General features: G+C 39.3%; 1 protein-coding gene across 1 annotated transcript; it reads right to left on the reverse strand.

Annotated features, from left to right (window-relative positions):
- Positions 1 to 1,758: 1,758 nt before the first annotated feature.
- On the reverse strand, positions 1,759 to 23,120 carry LOC143026618 (uncharacterized; the record flags this gene model as incomplete). The annotated part of the gene is given in 6 exon segments (XM_076187334.1): positions 1,759 to 2,308; positions 6,101 to 6,230; positions 8,098 to 8,236; positions 8,492 to 8,625; positions 17,525 to 17,686; positions 23,022 to 23,120. Coding segments are annotated over 6 exon segments (756 nt in total), but the record flags the coding sequence as incomplete, so codon positions are not given.
- Between the last annotated feature and the right edge of the window lie 708 nt (positions 23,121 to 23,828).

The raw sequence follows: 23,828 nt of genomic DNA on the forward strand, positions 1-23,828 counted from the left end.
GATTTCTCCCCGTCCTCTCATTTTATGCAATGGGGGGACGGAGAGGGGGGGTCGCCGATTTAATGAAGCGGCCTTGCTGTGGATGTGCTGTGTCTCGCGACACTGCTTCTGACCCAGGGCAGTGGACAAGGTGCAGGGATGACCCGTCATTCAGGAGGTGCTAAGATAAGAGGGAGGGTGGAGGGGTGTGGAGTGTATTCAGGGATGGAATGGGTGGGAATGATTTTATGCCTTTTTCTTTTTGGCTACCCCCCTTGTAAGGGGGAAGAAGCCTTGGTATATGTATGTGTATATATATATATATATGTATATATATATATATATGTATGTATATATATAAATGTGAAGACTGAGGTAAACAAAAGTAACATACATTTTAGTCATGATCAACAGCATGAGGATAATGAAAATCATTAGTTATGACTGATGTAAAAAACAATAATGACAGAATAGTAAAACAAAAAATTAAAATCCATTGGCAAAGAACTTTAAAGGCACTTGAATACAGTATTAGGTATAAAAGTAGGATAAAACAAGATCCAATATAAGTAACAATAATGAGAACCAAAGTGAATGACAGTACTAATACCAATGATGTGATGGTCCCACAGAACAAATGTCCAAAAGAATAATCTCCAAATTGTCTCACTTCACATTCTATTAACACACTAACTGCAATCCAGAGATACTCAGGGCTGACACCTAGTTTCTGGACCAAGAACAAAATATCTCTGCATCAACTTCAATTTTTTCACTACTTTTTCACTTAAATTGTGATCACAACTGACAATAATTACCCTCTCCCTCCTCCCATTAGTCAGTGACACAAAACAGGCAGTGGTCTATTTCTTCTCAGAGAGGTTTATGGGAGGGCCTAAAGACTGCCCTCAGCTACTGAGGAGATGCATGCTTTCAGTCAGTAAAACTTAAGGCAATAAATGATTGATTATATCAGTTTAATAGTAGGGTAAACTTTAGACTCCCAAGGGGTATCTAACCCTTTCCTCATTTGCTCCAGCACCTTACATTGTCAATATCTACATACCATGATCTCTCAGGAAAATTATATAACATCCTTTCTACCTCTAAGAAGACACAAACCTTTTCATAACTACTGTTGAAATCTTACTTTTTCATCCCTCCTTCTCATTCTCTTCCTGGCCTATATATCTGATTAAATGTATTTACCTTATTGTGCAGAAAAGGAGTTATGTTCATGGTATCCTGTCTCATCTCCAATTAATAAACTTCATTCATGATTTTTTGTTAGACTATTCTCTTTTTTAGGTCATTCCACATGTTGATACATCTGTATATAGAACTGTTTTTTGATAACCTTCAAGCATTTAGTCTTCTTCAATTTCTTCTTCCATGAACTTGTGATGCTATCTCATCCCAAACCAAGAGATCTTTTCCGTTTGTTTTTTAACTCTCTTTCATTGATATGAACAGTACAATCATATCACCTCACTCTATATCCTGTCTTTTGATAAGTGCAGACATTACTTTTAATCTTTCCTTATATGGTTTATCTACTAGGTTGGGTATCATTTTGGTTGGTGCTTTTTATATTCAATTGATCTTATTTGTAATCTTCATTTTGTTTAGGGATCACTTGACCACTCTATGTTCTAGTCTGGTGCAGATTAGGTACTCAATGTTGATTTTTCAAGTAGGCAATTTAAAAAGAGTGATGAGTTTGCATCCTTTATTTCAATCTTTGTAAAACCACCCCAAAAATATTTGACATGTTTAAAACTTTTTGGAAGATACCTTGATACTTTGCAAAGAGAAGAAAAAAATATAAAGATAGCAAAAACAAAAACAATTTTTTTTTTAAATAAAAGTAAACAATGGAAGAGTTTAGGAACTACCAGTGATTTATCAAGACAGGAGTATTCTCTTTCAAAAATTGCATGACATTGGACCTTGCAGAAGTTATCGGAGACTTCTGTCCAAAGATCAGTATATGGTGAAAAACTAGCTTTACTTACTAGCTAAAGAAAGACAAAAATTAAAATTGAGTGTTTTTTCAAAGGAATTACATGGTAAAATTAAAGTTTAAAAACCACACCAAAAATTAATTTAGACTACAATTACAGTGCATGTTTAATGAAAAAAAAAGGTCACTAAATACAAACCTGTTGGTATCTCATCTTAAATAACAAAATTTGAACATGGAAGAATTATACGACTTAAAAATATGTTTCTTTTTATTAATTCCAGAATCCCCCAACAGCTATGGCAAGATTGTCTGTATTTTCCCCTGGAATGTACTCAAATTTCCACATAAGGCTTGTCACCACCACTGAAAAAAAAGAAATACAAATATTACTAAGTGCCCCAAACACATATATAAATACCAAAGACCCCTTTGATGGGGTGGTCAAATTATACATACATGCATACATATACTAAAAGACCTTTTCCCGTTATAAGGACAGTGGCTGAGTCAAAGCACACATCCACCCTACACTCATACCATATCCATAAAAAAAAAACCATTCACTGTCACTCCAATCTTAGCACCTCATTGATGAAGGTTAATCCCTGTCTCATTCCACACTGCCAAGATCAGAAGTAATATAGCAAAACACAGCAGAGCCAGAAATTGTTTACCCCTACCACTCCATTATATGGCAACCCCCACCTTATTCATTCCAAAGGAAAAAAATACAGAACACATAAGAACATCCCTTTGGGCGACATCATTTACTCATCCATTTACAACCATTCTCCTATCCTCTATACTTTCTCTTTCTTGCTGAACAGTTTTCCTATTGTATCTAATACCCGCCTTCATCCTGTCCATCCACCTCATTCTTAGGTTTTAGGACTGTTGCCAACAACTGCTGTGGGGCAGTAGGTCTCCAGTGAGTGAAACATAAGTCAACAATTACCCGTAACAATGATTAATAAAGCAATAAAATTTCTCAATACCAAGTACTTATTACCTTATTTTAACTGAGCATGCATGATACTTATGTAATGTGAAATAAATGTACAGTACACATAACAAAGAAATAATGTATTCAGACCAAAATGGCCAACACATAATGAAAAATTATGTACATTCAGTACTATAATATATGATGTATCCAGGAACCAATGACAAGTACTTGCAAGTGATGATCCTGCAAGATGGACATTATAGAGCAAACATTTTTACCACCATTTCAAAACTTGTCAACAATCCCAACTTTAGGTGGAGGTGTAAAGACTAATCCTAATATATCTATCAAAATTCATTCAATTTCCTCACCTTTTCACATATGTAGTACTTATAACCTCCTCCTACCACTATAAACCAGTGACAGAAACTACCCCACACTCATACAACACAGACAACATACCAGTTTCTTCCCAAAGATATCTATAGAAAGGCCCAAGGATCATTGCCAGCCAGTGTAGGGTTAGTTTCCAGTCAATGATAATGATAATAATTGTTGCCTCAAGTTTCATTGACTGAAAACATAGTCCCACAGTAGCTGACAACAGTCCTTGATCTCTTGAGAAGAAACTTAGGGCTGATGTCTGCATTGTGTTTGTGTATTTACCTAGTTATAATTTGCAGGAGAGCTATGCTCATAGTGACCCACTGTTGTATCTTTCAGCATCCAGTTTTTTCTTAAAGTCATGTATAGTTTTAGCACTCACTGTTTCCTCTTTCAGTTTGTTCCAAATATCTATCACTCTGTGAGGAAAGCTATTCTTTTTCAGATCTCTTCTGTAACTGTCTTTTTATGTCACTGGCTTGTAGAAGTAGTAGGAGGGGAATACTCAATGGTTGTCAGCTCTTCTTCTATGAAAAGATGGAGGAAATAAAGTTGAAGTTGGTATAGAGAAATTTTGGGGCCAGTCCAAAGACTAAGTGTTAATCCCTTGGGGCTGCAAATCCATATGTAGATTAGGTTATTGAAAGGTTTTAAAGATGGGTGGAAGGGAGACATCTTTTTCTGACACCCATCTCACAGGACCACCTAGTGCAAGTATCCATCATTGGTACCTCCAGTAAAACTTAAGGCAACTATTATCATGATGCATCCAAATTTACATGAATCAATTGTGCTGTACCCCTTGGGATGACATACAAATTTCCACTACATTTATGTATTTAAAAATCACTCATAGAAACAATGACGAGATTAATGTTTGAGAAAACTATCATGTTCCATGATGCGTCACTGACACAAAGGATGCAGGTATGGCACAAAGCCACATCATAGCTAGGGCCACAGTGCCTGCCTTCTAAGTAAATTGATAATGATAATAGGTTACCTTAAATTTAGAAAATGGGATAGAGGATTGTAACATAAGTAACTTATACAGGTTGTCCAGTTGCAGGAAATTTGCAAGCTGATGGAGGAGGACTACAAAACTGGGGCCTCCTTCGCTCAGAGGTCAGAGGGCATGTAAACAAGACGATGATACAAAGTAGTCATTGTTTTTGTTATCTGTATTCTTTCTTGTATTAGATAACTAATGGTTGATAAATTGTGAGCCTTCTTCACAAAAAATAAATGGGTAGACTGTGTGGAGCTGGGCAAATAGAGATAGAATAGGCTATATTGGCATACATAGTCAACTGTGCCTGGCACTGGTGTCGTACAGCCATGGTGTAAGTTAAGACAGTGGGCATTGGCCTCTCTCAGACTCCCATGCTCACACTCTGTTCACACCCAACTTCATTGTAAGTTAAAAACCATTTTGTAAGTATGTGAATTAAATATGTTTTGCACATAACCACTTTTGCTATCCAAGAAGAAGTTGAATATATCTAGTATAAAAAAGGGGAGAATATCATCCTGGCCTTTGGATTGCAGGAACTATTCGGATCATGACCACAGATTCGATGCATCAACTCAAACACAAAGGCTAGTTCATGACAAAACAATCTCTTCAAAAACTCAACACTCTTTATCTCCATCTAAAGGTGCAGATGATGTCTCTCCTCCCTCTAGTGAGCAACATTGAATTAACTCTCATGAAAGAAAGAGACTTAGCATAGTACCAATTCATAAAAAATATTAGGAGAAACCCCTAAATACACACCAATTTCTCTGATCAGAATTATATCTAAACTGAGTAGGAAGATCATGAAAGACATGCTTCAAATACCTTGAAAATATAAAAAATTTGGCAGAATAAATTTGGTTTTAGAACTGGAACATTATATTATTAAGCTATTACTCAAGTGTCATTGATAAGCTACAAGAGTAATAGGGGTGGCTGGATTGTGTGTACCATTCTTAGATCTGGAGAAAGTATTTAATAACATACCTCACAAACAACTATGGAAAATAGAGTATATTGGAAGACTTAAGGAAAGCTTTTTGAAATGGATAAGGGATTTCCTGAAAGACCAAAACATGAGAACACCAGTAAAGGATAAGATATCCCACAATATTTAGTGTAGCACCATACATTGTATAGTGAAACTTTGTTTAACATAGATGAATGTTTCATAATACAATGAATGATGCTACATTAGTCTTAACATTCATAATATTTGTGATTTGTATAAATAACATGATTGAAGGAAAAACAACAACACTAAAATTCTTATAGACAATGCAAAACCATGAAACAAATAGATGATAAGGAATCTAGTCTGAAAACATAACTGGAATCAAGTGCAGCAGAGGAAAGGGATAACCTTTCATCCACTGACTAAAACCCCACAGCATTATAACAGTTGGCAATAGCCCTTGGGGCTTTCCATAGATATCCCTGAGAAGAAACTCTGGACTGATGTCCACATTGTATTAGTGAGGAACTGTTTATATCTCACCGACTTATTGTAGAAGAAAGAAGGGAACAATTGCCAGGTGTCAGCTCTCCTTGTGTAAAAGGGTGAAGGAATTACTACCAAAGTTAATAGATATCTTGGACCCAATCCAGTAACTGAATGCCAGCTCTTTGGGGCTGCACTTGCAGATGGGAATGAGGAAGTTGACAGGTTCTGAAGATGGGCAGCAGTGAAATGACTCTAATATCCATCTCACAGGTCTACCTCAACCACTAACCTGATTATCATATCTAAATGAAATATATGGCATCCCATCTTATAATTATATAAAGGAAACTGAAGACTACTTACCCATTTCCCCTTCCCTAATGCTATCGAAAAGCTCAGGGCAATAATGGTCGCATGGTTCCCTGGGCACCAAACGGAATCTGGTCCATCCACGGATTTGGACCACCAATAACATTTCAGTTTGGAACACAATCTAAAACAAGTAAAAAAAATATGTTTTTTTTTAGCACTCACAACATTTTTAGTCTGCCCATAAAACCAGTTTTGAATAAGCTGTAAAGAGACATTTTGATTAAGGAAACAGTCAAGTATACACTAGCAAGGATGCCAACTATTTGCTTTTGTATATCCTCATGTTTATCTATATTTGAGTATTAAGACATGCAGCCAGTATTTTAGGGACTGTTCTGAGGTATCCCTGGAAACCAAACCCACATCATCATTCATCTATGTCACTGTAAATTTTTTATCTATATAGGAATGATGAGATGCTTTGGTATTGCTGTCCCTCCTGTAGTGCCCTCTTGAAACTATTCTTTATCACTTCTATAACTTTATCTCTTCCTCTTCTGACCCCCCCCCCCCTGGTGGTGGTGGTGGGCCAGGAGAGAGAAGAATGGGGCCAGTTTTGCCATACATGTTGCAGAAAGCAACTACCCAGTAAACAGGATGGAGTGAGGGGACTAGGAATTTCCCACAGCATTTTTCTCCAATGAATTATCAGGGTATAAAAGGGTCTCAGAGGAGGATTCAAAAGAACTATAGTTGTTCAATGCACAAGAATGTGATACAGATAATAGTAAAGGGAAAGAGACTGGCATTACATTTGTAAAAGGAAAGAGTGATGTGTTAGAAGTCTATCTGTATCTATATACCAAGGGCTTTTCCCCCTTACCAGAGAGGCCGAGTCAAAAGGCATATACCCACTCCCACCCATTCCACTCCCATCAATCACCCTTTCCTTCCTCTCATCTTAGCTGCTCATGGATGACCCACTGCCCTGGGTCAGGAGCAATGTAGAGGCACACAGAACATGCACAGCAAGGCTGCTTCACTTAATCATCAACCCCCCCCCCCCCCCGTGCTCTCCATGAATGAAATCAAACAGAAAGGGAAAGATAAGCTGATATTTGGAAGCACAGTGGGTAAAGGTGTGGGAAGAAAGGAGTCTGTTAGTATGTGATCAATTAATCAATCCACAGCACAAGGTCTCTATTGAGGGAGACCCATGACTCCCAGGTAACCAACAATGGCTACCAGGTGAACCCATAGGTCACTCAAGGAAGAAAAATTGTGTTGTTGTCTTGTGATTATTAGTGTGAAGCAGTAGATGATAAGATGTTCATTGTCTTCTGTGTAAGTAATGAAATAGGTAAGTGCCTGACAGAGTGGAGAAAGGTGTCACCATGGATGTGGATGAAAATTGAACTGGGATGGGAGATATGGGCATTTGGGTGCACATAGCCTTAGTAGTGGGGAGAGGGAAGCATTTTGGATTTATCTAAATGAGTGTGTACAAAATTTTGTGAGAAATTAAAATGTAGTGGTGCTGGAGGATTTTAATGTTAAAACAGGGGATGAGCTATATATAGAGTAACAGAGAGGTCTGGAGCAGCAGGAAATAATAGTAGAGAAATGTTGGACATGTGCATTAAAATTACATGTGGCCTATGGTGATTGGTGGGAGTGCAGTCAAGAGGGCATTAAATGACTATTTAGTGATGTCCAAAGTAGGATGAGTTATGAAAAAAAGTAGTAGTAGTAGTTAAAGTGGTAGTAGTAGTACTAGACTGTAGTAGAAAATAGGATAAATGAACTTTTGTATTAGGGATCAGTAAATTTAAATAATATGAAATATAAAAGAGTAGTCGACCACAGTCATTGGGAGACAGATCCTGACTGTTTTCACCACAAAATTCCGCAAAGGATGGAAGTAGTAGTAATAGAAGTAGTGGTGAGAGTAGTAGTAATACATATACCAAAGGCTTTTTCCCCCGTACAAGTAGTAATAAGGTGTATGAAAATTTTTATATAATCAACTTGAAACACAAAATTCTCACCTCTTTATATACTTTTCCTTTATAGTTGGAAGATATGAGAACCCAATTGGAATCTGACAGGTCCACCATATGTGGAATGAAATATGGGCGACGGTACATTTGACGAAGTAACTTTGCTGCTTTTTTATTACAGTTCTCCCTAAAGAATAGTGATACATAATATCAATAAACATGGAAATAAAACTAATTTTTGACAAAAATAAAAAAGGTATTTCATATTAAAGAAAAAGAATCATTCAAGAAACAAAAGAAACCACACTCTAATTCATATGTTATGAAAAATAAAATAAATACATTATCAATAGTAAGAAATAAAATTATTACCTCTGTTGGTATTTTATGAAATACCATTAGAATATATCATCTATAGTATATTCATATGATAGGTACTTACCAGTGTCCATACCATCGATGTACATCTGGGTTATGAATCTTCCTAAGAAATGCTATTAAGTCATCACTTCGAACCCTCAAATTAGTGGTAAGCTCACAGGGATAAATTCCTCGCATATCATCTGTCAAGTACAGCTGTAGATTGAATTAAAAGGCATTTTATATTTAAATAAAAAGGTAAAGAAGTACATGATTAACTATCTAAACACTAAAAATAGTGACTAAAAGCTGCCATGAACTGGATCTTCTATAGTAACAGGATTAGAAGAAGAAAAATGAATTGAAGGTTACAGACTGAAGATAATAGATGATTCACCAGATGTAATTACATTTTTTATATTGCTGTATTGAGAAATACCATGTGGTCTACATCATTCTAATGAAATGAAGTACAAGTTCTGTAATAATAATATGTACTGAGTAATGCAATTTGAATTCAGGTCCCTAAAAATGGGCCTTGTTTTAAATAGGGCCTTCAACCATGATTCAAATTATTCAACACTTTATTAACATCATCATCCTGAACAATCAATCAATCAATTCTGTTGCCATCAGATCTCTCTTGCAGGACATCCATGTCTACTGGGTAACTGGCAACACCAAGCAGATCAGCCTATAAGTCACTCAAGGAAGAAATACTGTATTTACCTAGTTGTACCTCGTTGTATTATATGGGAAGGGAGCTATGCTTGTAGTGACCCATGTTTGTATCTTTCAGCATCAAGTTTATTCTTAAATTCTTGAATAGTATTTGCACACACTGTTCCCTCATCTAATTTATTCCAGATATCACCACTCTGTGTGGGAAGTTATTCTTTTTCAGATCTGTTCTATAACTATCCTTTTTGTGTTTCTTTTCATGTCCTCTTGTTTTTCTCTTGTCCCACTTTAATAAATCATCTCTATCTTGGACATCTATTCCTTTCATAATTCTGTAAATAGTCAGTAGACTTCTTTTTCTTCTTTGTTCCAGGGTTGGTAAATCCAATTTGGACAATCTTTGTTCGTATGTCAACTTGGAGTGTGTTGGTGCCATCTTTGTCATTCCTCTTTGTACTCTTTCTAATTTCTTTATATTCTTTTTAGTACTGGGTGTCTGTAGTGTTTCAGTATACTCCAATCTTGGTCTTATCAGTGAAACTAATATTTTCTTTACTATTTCCTCATCCAAATACAGTAGAAGCCCGATTTAACGAACTAATTCAGCCAAGGTCCAGTCCGCTAAATTGGAGGTCGTTTTCGACCCCCTATTTAGCAGAATTTTCCGCTAGCTTGAGCTTATTTCTGCTAACTCTGGTTCGGTATTTGACTCCCTACGTAGCAGAATTTTCTGCTATATTGAGGTTATTTTGCTAAATCCTCTCGGTCATTTTCTCATATACATTATTTTGTTTTCCTATTATACCGTCTATTTCTACTTGAATATATTTCTGCTACAATTATACTTTATACATATACTGAATTATATATTATTGTATATATATTATAGTACGTATGTATATATATATTTATATACCTCCAAAATACTAAATTATAAATTTTTCCTTGACTCCACCACCACAATCTGGTAACATCTGGTAACACTGGACTCTGAGACACGCATGTGGCCAGTTGACGGAAAATGCTCAACTTAGCGGACCGTTCCCGCTAAATTGAGCTATTTCCGTAGACGCGTCTGGCCAGCTAGCGGAAAATGGTCAACTTAGCGGACCATTTCCGCTAAGTTGAGCATTTTCGTTATTGCTATTTGCAGTTCGCTAATTTGAGCTTCCGCTAAATTGAGATCCGTTAAATCGGGCTTCTACTGTAGTCAAAAGCCACTTTCATTGACCTTAGTAAATTGAAGGTTTCTCTGACTATTTTGTTGACATGCTTGTCTAGTGACATGTCTTTGCTGATAATTACTCCTAGGTCCCTTTCCAAGCTCACTTTTTTGACTTCTTCACCAATTTTGTATTTCCTTGATATTCTATTTTTACTTTTTCCAAACTCCATTAACTACATTTCCTAATGTTAAAGTTCACTTATCTAGGCGTGGCTAAGGTGGGACAATGTAAGATAAGGTGTTCTGTGTTTTTGATGTGACAGTAACATCTTCAACAACTTTTTTTTCTGTGGGCAGACCTATCTTGTGTAGTGTTGGATGGTGCCATGAACATTTGTTATGCATGTATTTACCTTATTGTAGTATATGAGATTGAAACTTTACTTCTACTCATCAAAGTTTGCCTTAAATATATTCATGGTGTTGACTTGGATTACATTTTCATCCAAATTGTTCTATTGTTCCTTCACCCCTCATCCACCACCCACTCCCCCTCATGCATCACAGCATCATCCATACACAACCATTCTCCATTCACCCCTATCTTCTGTCCTCTCCCATCCTTCCTCAACAGACATTCCACTCTTTCCCAATGCCCCTTTTACCCCTCCATCCATCTCATCCTAGGACATCCCCTCATGTCCACTCCTTCCACCTCTGCCTTCCACACCTCTTTTACTAATCTTTCTTCACTCATTTTTCCATGTGTCCAAACCATCCCAATACTCTTTCATCAACCCTATCTCCCAACTCCCTTTCCACCCCTGTTCTCCTCCTCACCTCCTCGTTTCTCACTCTAGCCTAGTAACCCCTATCATACTTCTCAGGCATTTCATCTCAAACACATTCAAACTCCTTCTCTCTTCCTCTCTTATGTCCCATGTTTCTGTCCCATACAGTGCTGTCAGCACAATCACTCATTCATACAATCTCCTCTTAGCATCCATTCCCAAATGTCTACTTCTCATTACACTTTTTAATCCACCAAGGCATTTACTCGCTTGTCTCAATCTACATTCTACCTTCACCCCCACTCCACCTTTCCTGCCACATTCACACCCAAGTATCTAAAACTATCCACTTACTCCAGTCTCTCTCCCTTAATACTCACTTCCAGTCTGCTGCCACTCTCTCCCCTTGTACATCTCATCACCTTACTGTTGCCCACATTTATCTTCAGCTTCCTTCTTTCACACACCTTCCCAAACTCTGTCACTAACTTCCTCAACCCCTCCTCTGATCCTGCTATAAGTGCAGTGTCATAAGCAAACAACAGCTGGCTTATCTCCCACTTTTCTCTATTTTCCTTAACCATCTCCAACCCCCAACCCACTACCCTTGCATTTACCTCTCACACCACCTCATCCATGTATAGACTGAACAGCCAAGATGACATAACACATCCTTGGTGAAGTCCCACCTTTACCTCAAACCATTCACTCTCTCCATTTCTAATCCTAACACAAGCTCTACTACCCTCATAAAAACTCTTGACTACTCTCAACAGCTTTCCTCCTATCCCATATATCTGCAGTACCTCCCACAGTGCCCTCCTGTCTACCCTGTCATAAGCCTTTTATAAATCCATAAAAGCCTAAAAAACATCCTTACCTTTTCCTATAGCTTTCTCATATATCTGTCATACCACAAAAGTCTGATCTACACAACCCCTACCAATCCTAAAGCCACACACTTCCTCACCAATTACTCCCTCTGTTCCTCTCCTAATCCTCTCAATCAAAACCCTCCCATAAGCTTTCCCAACTACACTCAACAAGCTGATCCCTCTGAAACTACTACAGTCACACTACTACAGTCACAACTGTACCTCCTTTTTTCAGACATTCTGCACAGCATCCATCCAACCCAGGTGCCTTACCTGCTCTCATCATCTTAACAGCTGCTTTCACTTCATCTTTCCTTATTTCTCCTCCACTTTTCTCACTCATCACTATAATTTTCTTAGTGCTTCCCACTGCAACTACCTTTCCCTCCTTATCCTCCTTCACATTTAGCAACTCCCTAAAATATTCTGCCCACCTTCCTCTTACTGCCTTCTCTTCCATTATCATCTCTCCATCTGCACCTTTTACCTTTTCTTCTCTACTTGATTCGCCTCCTCTTCCTCTTTTAATTTCTTTCCAAAACATCTTTTTATTACTTTCAAAAATTCACATCTGCTCTCCTCTTTGTCTCCTTTATCTTGCTTTACTTCTCTTCTCTTTTCTTTGTACCTCTCATATGTTTCCCTTGTCCTGTTTTGTAACCAATCTGTGAAACCTCGCTTCTTCTCTTCTACAACCTTCTTTGTTTCCTCATCCCACCACTCACTACCCTTCCTTCTATTTCCTCCTGTCCTCCATGTTCCACACACCATCTTTGCACTCCTTGTGACTCCCTCCTTGAACCATCCCCATTCCTCCTCCACTCCTAGTTCTAATCTATCCTTCACTACCTCCCACTTCTCTTTCAGCTTCTTCTTATACTCCTTCTCCTTTTCTTTCTCATTTAAGCAGTTCACTCTAAGTACCTCCCTACCCTCTGCCCTTTTTCTCTTTATCCACCTATTTTCCACTCTCAACTTACCTTCCACCAGAAAATGATCTGACATTCCCCCACTCTCTCCCCTTAGGACATGTACATCCTTAACTCTTCCTACTATACTCCTGGTCACCACTATATAGTCCATTAACACTATCTGCCACCCTTCCATCCACCACCCTCTCCCATGTGTACTTATGCTTGACTTTCTTCCTAAACACTGTATTTGCTATCATCAACTCTCTTTTGAGACACATCTCCACCAACTCTCCACTACGATTTTTTTTCCTGGAACTCCATACTTCCTAATCACTCCCTCTATTGGTCCATTTCCTATCCTAGGATTAAGGTCTTCCAATACAACTACAGTACATTGGCATTTCTCCGTAATCCCTCTATGCACTCATTTAAATCCATCCAAAAAGCCTCCCTTTCCTCTATGCTCTTCTCTATACCAGGCCCATATGCACTTACAAAAACCCACATCTCCCTTCCCAGCTTCACTTTCATCCACATCAACCTTGAAGAAACCTCCTTCCACTCCACTACATGCTTACCTATCTCTTCACTTACTAGTATAGCCACCCCTTCTCTCCCTCATCCCTTTTTTGCTCATGAGAACCTCCTAACTACACTCCCAAACTCACACTCGCCCCTCCCTTTCAACTTAATTTCATTCAATGCCAACACATCCATCTTTCTTCTCACTAACATACTGTCTATCTCTTCCCTTTTACTCTCATCTGTACCACACCCACGCACATTAAAAGACCCAAACCTTAGGGTACTGGTTGGAAACTCCTATACCCTCTTATGCCTCTACTTTTTTTAGGAATCCTCTTATGCATTTACTTTTTTTAGGAATGCCCCCTTTGGGGCTACAGGTAGGAGGACTCCTAATCCTATCCCCCATCCTGTTTTTTGTCACCTCTTACAACTCAAGTGGGAAGACTTGGTGGTAGCATTCTTTTCCCCCACCACAGGGTTTACTTGGGATAATTTTGGCTGCTGCCCTTTACATTTTCTCTATTTTTCTTACATCTTTCTTTAGATTGTGACCACACCACTGCTGCATATTCCAGCTATGGTTGAGTCAGACTTACATACATACATATACCAAGGCTTTTTCCCCCTTTCAAGGGAGGTAGCCAAAAAGGGAAAGGCATAAAATCACTCCCACCCATTTCATCCCTAAATACACTCCACACCCCTCCCACCCTCCCTCTCATCTGAGCACCTCCTGGATGACGGGTCATCCCTGCACCTTGCCCACCGCCCTGGGTCAGAAGCAGTGTCACAAGACACAGTACATCCACAGCAAGGCCGCTTCATTTAATCGGCGACCCCCCCTCTCCGTCCCCCCTTGCATATAAGGAGAGGACGGGGAGAAATCCCTTCGGGCTGTGTCAAAATTTGCTCACACATACTACCTCACCCCCCACCCCCCCGCCCATTCCTCCTCATGCAATCACAACATCATCCATATACAACCATTCTCCACTCGCCTCTGTCTTCCGTCCTCTCCCGTCCTTCCTCAACAGACATTCCCCTCTTCCCCAAAGCCCCCTTCACCCCATCCATCCACCTCATCCTAGGATGTCCCCTCATGTTCACTCCCTCCACATCTGCCTTCCACACCTCTTTTACTAGTCTTTCTTCACTCATTCTTTCCATGTGTCCAAACCATCCTAATATTCTTTCATCAACCCTATCTCCCAGCTCCTTTTCCACCCCTGTTCTCCTCCTCACCTCCTCATTTCTCACTCTATCTAGCCTAGTAACCCCCACCATACTTCTCAGACACCTCATCTCAAACACATTCAAACTCCTTCTCTCTTCTTCTCTTATGTTCCAAGTTTCTGCCCCATACAGTGCTGTTGGCACAATCACTCCTTCATACAGTCTCCTCTTTGCATCCATTCCTAAATGTCTATTCCTCATTACACTCTTTAATCCACCAAGGCATTTACTCGCTTTTCTCAATCTACATTCTACCTCCACCTTCACTCCACCTTTTCCTGCTACATTTGCACCCAAGTATCTAAAACTATCCACTTCCTCCAGTCGCTCTCCCTTAATGTTCACTTCCAGTCTACTGCCACTTTCACCCCTTGTACATCTCATCACCTTAATGATGGAAGAGAAGGCAGTAAGGGGAAGATGGGCAGAATATTTTAGGGAGTTGTTAAATGTGAAGGAGGATAGGGAAGGAAAGATAGCTGCAGTGGGAAATGCGAAGAAAATGAGAGTGATGAGTGAGGAGAATGGAGGAGAAATAATGAAGAGAAGGCAGTAAGGGGAAGATGGGCAGAATATTTTAGGGTGTTGTTAAATGTGAAGGAGGATAGGGAAGGAAAGATAGCTGCAGTGGGAAATGCGAAGAAAATGAGAGTGATGAGTGAGGAGAATGGAGGAGAAATAAGGAAGGATGAGGTGAAGGCAGCTGTTAAGATGATGAAAGCAGGTAAGGCACCTGGACTGGATGGATGCCATGCAGAATGTCTGAAAAAGGGAGGTCAAGTGATGGTGGACTGGTTGGTGAGGTTATTTAATGTTTGCTGGAGAGAGGGTAGAGTGCCGGAGGACTGGAGGAGTGCCTGTATAGTTCCTCTTTACAAGGGAAAAGGGGACAAGTGTGAATGTAGTAGTTTCAGAGGGATTAGCTTGTTAAGTGTAGTTGGGAAGGCTTATGGGAGGATCTTGATTGAGAGGATTAGGAGAGGAACAGAAGGAGTAATTGGTGAGGAACAGTGTGGATTTAGGACAGGTAGAGGTTGTGTAGATCAGATCTTTGTGGTAAGACAGATATGTGAGAAAGCTATAGGAAAGGGGAAGGATGTTTTTTGGGCTTTTATGGATCTGGAAAAGGCTTATGATAGGGTAGACAGAAAGGCACTGTGGGAGGTTATGCAGATTTATGGGATAGGAGGAAAGCTTTTGGGAGCTGTCAAGAGTTTTTATGAGAGTAGTAGAGCTTGTGTCAGGATTGGAAATGGAGAGAGTGAGTGGTTTGAGGTAAAGGTGGGACTTCGTCAAGGATGCGTTATGTCGCCCTGGCTGTTCAACTTATACATGGATGGGGTGGTGCAAGAGGTGAATGCAAGGGTAGTGGGTCAGGGATTGGAGATGGTTCAAGAAAATGGAGAATAGTGGGAGGTGAGCCAGCTGTTGTTTGCGGACGACACTGCGCTTGTGGCAGGATCGGAGGAGGGATTGAGGAAGTTGGTGGCAGAGTTTGGGAGAGTATGTGATAGAAGAAAGCTAAAGATAAATGTGGGTAAGAGTCAGACTTAATTTTTTTTTTTTTTTTTTTTTTTTATCATGTTTTCTTCCATGTAATGAAACATTGCTCATATTTTTCCTCAAAAATTAAAAGTCTCGTTATTTTCTTTTTACAACTTTCTGGCAAAAGATCATCCCTGATTAAAATCCCCAAGTCCTCTATCTTCTTTGACTTTACTAATAACTCATTTCCCATTCTGTACTTTCTATTTTTTTTTTTTTTTTCTACTTTGGCTGAGTTCCAAAATTTTACATTTCTTTGTATCAAAATAAATTTTCCACTCCTGGTTCCCTTCATAAACCTTATCTAGGTCTTCCTGTTACAGTTTGCAACACTCCTCATTCTTCACCTCTTCTGTGATTTTAGCATCATCTGCAAATAAGTTCACACACCTGTCTATTCCACTCATTATGCCATTCATATATAATACAGGTAACAGAACTCAGCCTTGTAATACAATACCCCACTAGTAACTCTTCTCCAGAACTTTATATCTCTCACTATTGTTTACTTAAAATATCCTTTACCCATTTCTGTGTGTTTCCTCTAAGTCTTCCAATGTTTTTGCTTGTCTTTTGAAGGATTTTTCTATGAAGATAATGTAGTAATGAGTTCAGTAGTCTGTCTTGAAATGTTTGTTTTTTGATCAGAATGTGAATGTGTTCTTTGTATCAGTGTGTTGTGTGGCACAGGTGAAAAGTTACTGTAGATGTTTCAGTATTATGTTGTTGTTTTTCAGTTGCTTGTGCTTATGTAATGTAATGAAATGGTAGGATTGAGGGCTCTTGCATAGAGCTATGTACTAATAATTTTCATGTGATGTTCTATGGGGAGGATTTTGGTTTCTGTATAAGGTATGGCCCCAAGATACCTGGTCTCCAGATGAGGCCCAGAAACTCATTTTGAACAATCATCTTCTTATGCCCCCAGAACTCAATCTAGTTTTGTAATTCAAAGCTACAAAATAATATCCAGAAAAACAATATAGCACAAAACCCCAAACAATTTGACAATAATTAAAGTGACATGCATGGTACAATTCACTGACAATAACCCTTTCAGGATGCACAATGTTCATGGCTATAGTGTTTATCCATGATGACAAGAGCATCATATTAATGGTGTATGATGGTGCATGTTTGAACTGTGTTTTGAAGCCCTATCCAAAACAAAGCCAGTTTTTAGGAACTGAATTCAAGTTATATTACCTAATGCATATTAGCAATACATTTATGATATCAACATTATAATATCCTATTCTTTCCTAAATATTTAATTTTCTTAATTTGACCTTTAACATACAACATGTAAAATGACAAAATATCCTTACTATGATAAATTATGTTGAAACAATAGTACAAAAAATTCACCATTGCACTACAAACCTCTGTGACATTATCAAACCAAAATTGGTCTGTGTTCATGACCTCCCAGTTATCCATGCCATCTACCACAACAAAGGGCACATCATTCTTGAGGTATTCTTCTGATACCACTACAGCAGAAACATTCACCAGGTGGTCCAGCCGTTCCATGGATTCACAGACCTACAAGCAAAAATATAATTTCTGATTGATTTTTGATAAATAAAAGTTATGTTGCCACCGGAAGACATAAGAGGCTATGAAAGTTATAAGAAAGTATACAGTTACTGAATTTTTTTACATGAGAAGTATAGTAAAAGTGTAGTAAAAGATTTTGTGTCATCCATGATAGGTGTTTGGTATCAATGACCAGTGAGACCTGGATGGGTATCAACCACTTTGGTATGATGACGCCTACGTAAGTGTTATGAGGCACGAGTGGGGACATGAGGATACTGGCATTGTCATCTTGATTATATTTTTTGTAGTTGTACATGAGTTACCCCAAGATTCTGTGAACTGGTTTGATCATGTTTTCTGTGTTTATCATTACTTAGAGTAAAAGAGAATAAATAATACAGCAGTGACTTTATATTTTATAATGTGAGTAGTGTGGTGCAAATTACATATGGCAGCCAATGCTGCACACAAGAATTTGAGTCATACTGAAGTGGCCAAATGACATTTTTTTATATGTGGTAATATAATTTTTGCCACAGTAGCTGGAAACAATATTTGAGCCCCCCCCCCCCCCTAGATCTCCCTGGGGAAAAATAATGGACTATTATCTATGTTGTATTAGTGATACTGTTGTACACTGATACTGATCTTTCCAAAAGGAATTTATAACAATAGGTCTGGTATTTCATATCAAAACATATATCTCAATATGACTTTTTAAGTCTATAGATAATTAACCCATCATGGTGTCAGGGCATTGGAAGGCTTACAATCTGACCTCATAAAATAAAAATACTTTGAAAAAGAACTCTGCTAACTTTCAGAAAAATTGCACAATAAATCTCACTCTTAAAAAGAACAGCAAATACAACCACTCCTCGTTTATCCACGACAATTGGGACCAGTGCGCCGCCGTTAACCGAATTGGTCGTTAAGCGAAAGTGTATACATATACGTACATGTACTGTATGTACAATGTCCAGCAATACATGTATCTTTATTTTCGTGTATTTTCCCTCTTTTATACAGTACATTAAAGCTTTATTTACTGTTTATTTACCGTGGTTAGGTTCCTGAAATTACCGTATATGACCAAATCCGCGTATGCTGACATTCCATATTAAATACCGGGGTATTTTTTTAGTTTTGACCATGGGCGCAATATACATACATATACCAAGGCTTTTTCCCCCTTCCAAAGGAGGTAGCCAAAAAGGGAAAGGCATAAAAACACTCCCACCCATTTCATCCCTACATACACTCCACACCCCTCCCACCCTCCCTCTCATCTGAGCACCTCCTGGATGACGGGTCATCCCTGCACCTTGCCCACCGCCCTGGGTCAGAAGCAGTGTCGCAAGACACAGCACATCCACAGCAAGGCCGCTTCATTTAATCGGCGATCCCCCCTTGCATATAAGGAGAGGACGGGGAGAAAATCCCTTCGGGCTGCGTCAAAATTACTCACACATACTACCCCACCCCCCACCCCCCTGCCCATTCCTCCTCATGCAATCACAACATCATCCATATACAACCATTCTCCACTCACCTCTGTCTTCCGTCCTATCCCTTCCTTCCTCAACAGACATTCCCCTCTTCCCCAAAGCCCCCTTCACCCCATCCATCCACCTCATCCTAGGACGTCCCCTCATGTTCACTCCCTCCACATCTGCCTTCCATACCTCTTTTACTAGTCTTTCTTCACTCATTCTTTCCATGTGTCCAAACCATCCTAATATTCTTTCATCAACCCTATCTCCCAAATCCTTTTTCACGCCTGTTCTCCTCCTCACCTCCTCATTTCTCACTCTATCCAGCCTAGTAACCCCCACCATACTTCTCAGACACCTCATCTCAAACACATTCAAACTCCTTCTCTCTTCTTCTCTTATGTTCCACGTTTCTGCCCCATACAGTGCTGTTGGCACAATCACTCCTTCATACAGTCTCCTCTTCGCATCCATTCCCAAATGTCTATTCCTCATTACACTCTTTAATCCACCAAGGCATTTACTCGCTTCTCTCAATCTACATTCTACCTCCACCTTCACTCCACCTTTTCCTGCTACACTTGCACCCAAGTATCTAAAACTATCCACTTCCTCCAGTCGCTCTCCCTTAATGTTCACTTCCAGTCTACTGCCACCTTCACCCCTTGTACATCTCATCACCTTACTTTTACCTATATTTATCTTTAGCTTTCTTCTATCACATACTCTCCCAAACTCTGCCACCAGCTTCCTCAATCCCTCCTCTGACCCTGCCACAAGCGCAGTGTCGTCCGCAAACAACAGCTGGCTCACCTCCCACTTTTCTCCATTTTCTTTAACCATCTCCAATCCCTGACCCACTACCCTAGCATTCACCTCTCGCACCACCCCATCCATGTATAAGTTGAACAGCCAGGGCGACATAACGCATCCTTGACGAAGTCCCACCTTTACCTCAAACCACTCACTCTCTCCATTTCTAATCCTGACACAAGCTCTACTACTCTCATAAAAACTCTTGACAGCTCCTAGAAGCTTTCCTCCTATCCCATAAATCTGCATAACCTCCCACAGTGCCTTTCTGTCTACCCTATCATAAGCCATTTCCAGATCCATAAAAGCCCAAAAAACATCCTTCCCCTTTCCTATAGCTTTCTCACATATCTGTCTTACCACAAAGATCTGATCTACACAACCTCTACCTGTCCTAAATCCACACTGTTCCTCACCAATTACTCCTTCTGTTCCTCTCCTAATCCTCTCAATTAAGATCCTCCCATAAGCCTTCCCTACTACACTTAACAGGCTAATCCCTCTGAAACTACTACATTCACACTTGTCCCCTTTTCCCTTGTAAAGAGGAACTATACAGGCACTTCTCCAGTCCTCCGGTACTCTACCCTCTCTCCAGCAAACATTAAATAACCTCACCAACCAGTCCACCATCACTGAACCTCCCTTTTTCAGACATTCTGCATGGCATCCATCCAGACCAGGTGCCTTACCTGCTTTCATCATCTTTACAACTGCCTTCACCTCATCCTTCCTTATTTCTCCATTCTCCTCACTCATCACTCTCATTTTCTTCGCATTTCCCACTGCAGCTATCTTTCCTTCCCTATCCTCCTTCACATTTAGCAACTCCCTAAAATATTCTGCCCATCTTCCCCTTACTGCCATCTCTTCCATTATCATCTCTCCATCTGTACCTTTTACCTTTTCTTCTCTACTTGATTCGCCTCCTCTTCCTCTCTTTATTTCTTTCCAAAACATCTTTTTATTACTTTCAAAATTTTCTGTCATACTCCTACCCCATTTCACATCTGCTCTCCTCTTTGCCTCCTTTACCTTTTGCTTTACTTCTCTTTTCTTTTCTTTGTACATCTCATATGACTCCCCCGTCCTCTTTTGTAACCAATCTGTGAATGCTCGCTTCTTCTCTTCTACAACCTTCTTTGTTTCCTCATCCCACCATTCACTACCCTTTCTTCTATTTCCCCCTGTCCTTCTTGTTCCACACACCATCCTTGCACACTTTAAGACTCCCTCCTTGGGCACAATATAGCAATAGAAAATTAATTATTAATTTTGTAAATTAAAATGTATCAACATAATATGCAATTTTGTGGCCGGAAATGAAAGTAAAAAATACCTTGCTACAACCAAATATGCTAATGAACGAAGTCGGTAGCATAGGATCGGGACGCCATCTTGTCGTCTGTTAATTGACGGCCTCGGTACTTCCGACTACCTCGCCAGGTATATTTTCTTGAAGGAATGTTATGGTGCGGAGATACATGCATTCCTTCAAGCTGCAAGAACTTTGTATACCCTGCAAGCTGAGAGAGTGGTTGAAAAGCCCGCCAACGTCTCTCACGACGACGACAACGAGGACGAGCCGGATGACATTTAATTTGCAGGTAATGATTTATTAAACACAGGTTAGGTTAGTTTAGTTTAGGTTAGACGAATCTATCATCCTTTCATTTCTTCGACGTCGGCATCTATCATAACAAACATGGTGTATCATTCGTCCGACATGACTTCGTTACTTACGAAATCTGTTTTAGCACTTTTTTGTTTTTTATTTCCGCTCACAAAATTGCATATTACGTTGATACATTATAATTTACAAAATTAATAATTAATTTTCTATTGCTATATTGCGCCCATGGTCGAAACTAAAAATTTACCAATACCGGTATACAGTCGTACCTCGGTACTCGACCATAATCCGTTCTGAGGTGGTGGTCGAGCACCGATTTGTTCGAACACCGAAACCAATTTTCCCCTTATCACTGTCTTTCTTTGGACCCATTATTAAGGGCTAGAGCAACACGAAAAAGTTTAAATCTGGGAAGAAATACTCGAACAAACTGCGTACGTCTTACTCCGCTGGCGGTCTGAGTCGAACTGACGCTTACCCGCTGTTCGAGCTAGTCGAGTACCGAAAATCTGTTCGAGGTCCGATGCATTTTCTACTCGAATTTTTTGGTCGAGCACCGATTTGGTCGAGTATAGAGGCGGTCGAGTACCGAGGTACGACTGTATACTGTACTCCAGGTAGTTTTTGCAGCTTGCAGGATGGTAATGTAGACCTAAGCTTCAGAACACTTTACCTCACAGCTAATATCCACCGTACAAGTTCATTTATAACATCATACAAATTTGCCTCAGCCAACTTGATTATCGTAAACGACGTCGTAACTTCGGGAGATTTAAGTTAAATGAATATTGGTCCGTCATAAAGCCCGTCGTAACTCCGCGTTGTCGTTAACCGAGTAGGTCGTTAAACGAGGAGTTGTTGTAGTCATATAACTTAAGGTGTCAATTAAAATCAATGACAGATTAATATAAAGTTATGAAAACTAGAAACATTCATGATATTCATACACCTAGGTCTCTTACTACACTCGCCAACCACCAATTGTGTGGACACTTCAGCCCGGGACATAAACCCACTTCAGGAATTGGTGTTTTATGTCATGGGCCAATTTTCAAAATGAGTTTATGTCCTGGGCCCAAATGTCTGTACAAGTGGTAGTTAGCAAGTGCTGGATTATGAGACCTAGGTGTAATTACACTCTGCATCCATGTGACAAGTTATAGTTATACAAAAAGTAACCCCAATAAAATCACTTTATGTGCTCTCATGATATTAGGCGATGCCATTATTTTTGTAAGTTGAAATAATGAATAACTGTTGAAGAATCACATGAACGAAATGCTTTGAAAAAAAATACACTTCAGCAAGTTCTATCATATGATTATCATTACTCATCTGTACACAAATTCACTATAATATTATAATTTTTCAATTTCCAACTAAACACTAAAATACTTACATTGCAGTCATCCTCCATAAGGGACTGGCTCACATAGTATGGGTTGGATAAAAAACAATCAGAGTAGTAGATTTTCGTCCAGTCCCACTTTGGTAATACCTGAAAAAAAATTAAGAAATTCATGTTAATTTATGCCAATGAAGATATAATAATTGTTCCCTCAAGTTTCAATAACTAGAAACCTACAGCCCCCAGTGGCTGGCAATGGTCCAAAGGTCTTTCCTTACATCTCTGCAAAGAAATACTAAAGTGCTGCATGTTGTATTAGTGTGAGAATTTTCCTATGTCATCAGGAGAATTTTTTTGTCACCAGGAAAGTGATCACCAATTGTCAGATATCCTCTCATGAAAATATGGAAAAAATAAAATTGAAGTTGAAAGATGATTCTCTTTAATAGTTGTCACACAATCATCACTTGCAGGTACCCATCAGTGGCCTCTTAATGAAGACATGTAAATGGAATACAAACAAAAATATAAGGAAGTTTATGTCTGTGCATGTTACCTATATATCTCTACCAAAAGACTAATTCTCCCTTGTAAAGGAGGTAGCCATTCAAAGCATGCACCCATCCCCCATCCATCCCTTTGTTTCTTTTTTATTTTAGCTCCTTGTGGATAAAGGGTCATCTCTGCACCCTGCCCACTGGCTGGGTCAGAAGCAATGCAGCAAGACACAGCACATCCATAGCAGGACCCAACAGCCTAAGCTGGTTTACTCCTTTTCCCCTTATGCATAAATAGAGAAGACAAGGAGAAATCCCTTTAGGCCATGTCAATTTATAGTCCATTCACATTCTCCACTCA

Source organism: Oratosquilla oratoria, chromosome 6 (genome assembly GCF_046742065.1).
Source record: "Oratosquilla oratoria isolate Oo_2021 chromosome 6, ASM4674206v1, whole genome shotgun sequence".
NCBI classification, from domain to species: Eukaryota; Metazoa; Arthropoda; class Malacostraca; order Stomatopoda; family Squillidae; genus Oratosquilla; species Oratosquilla oratoria.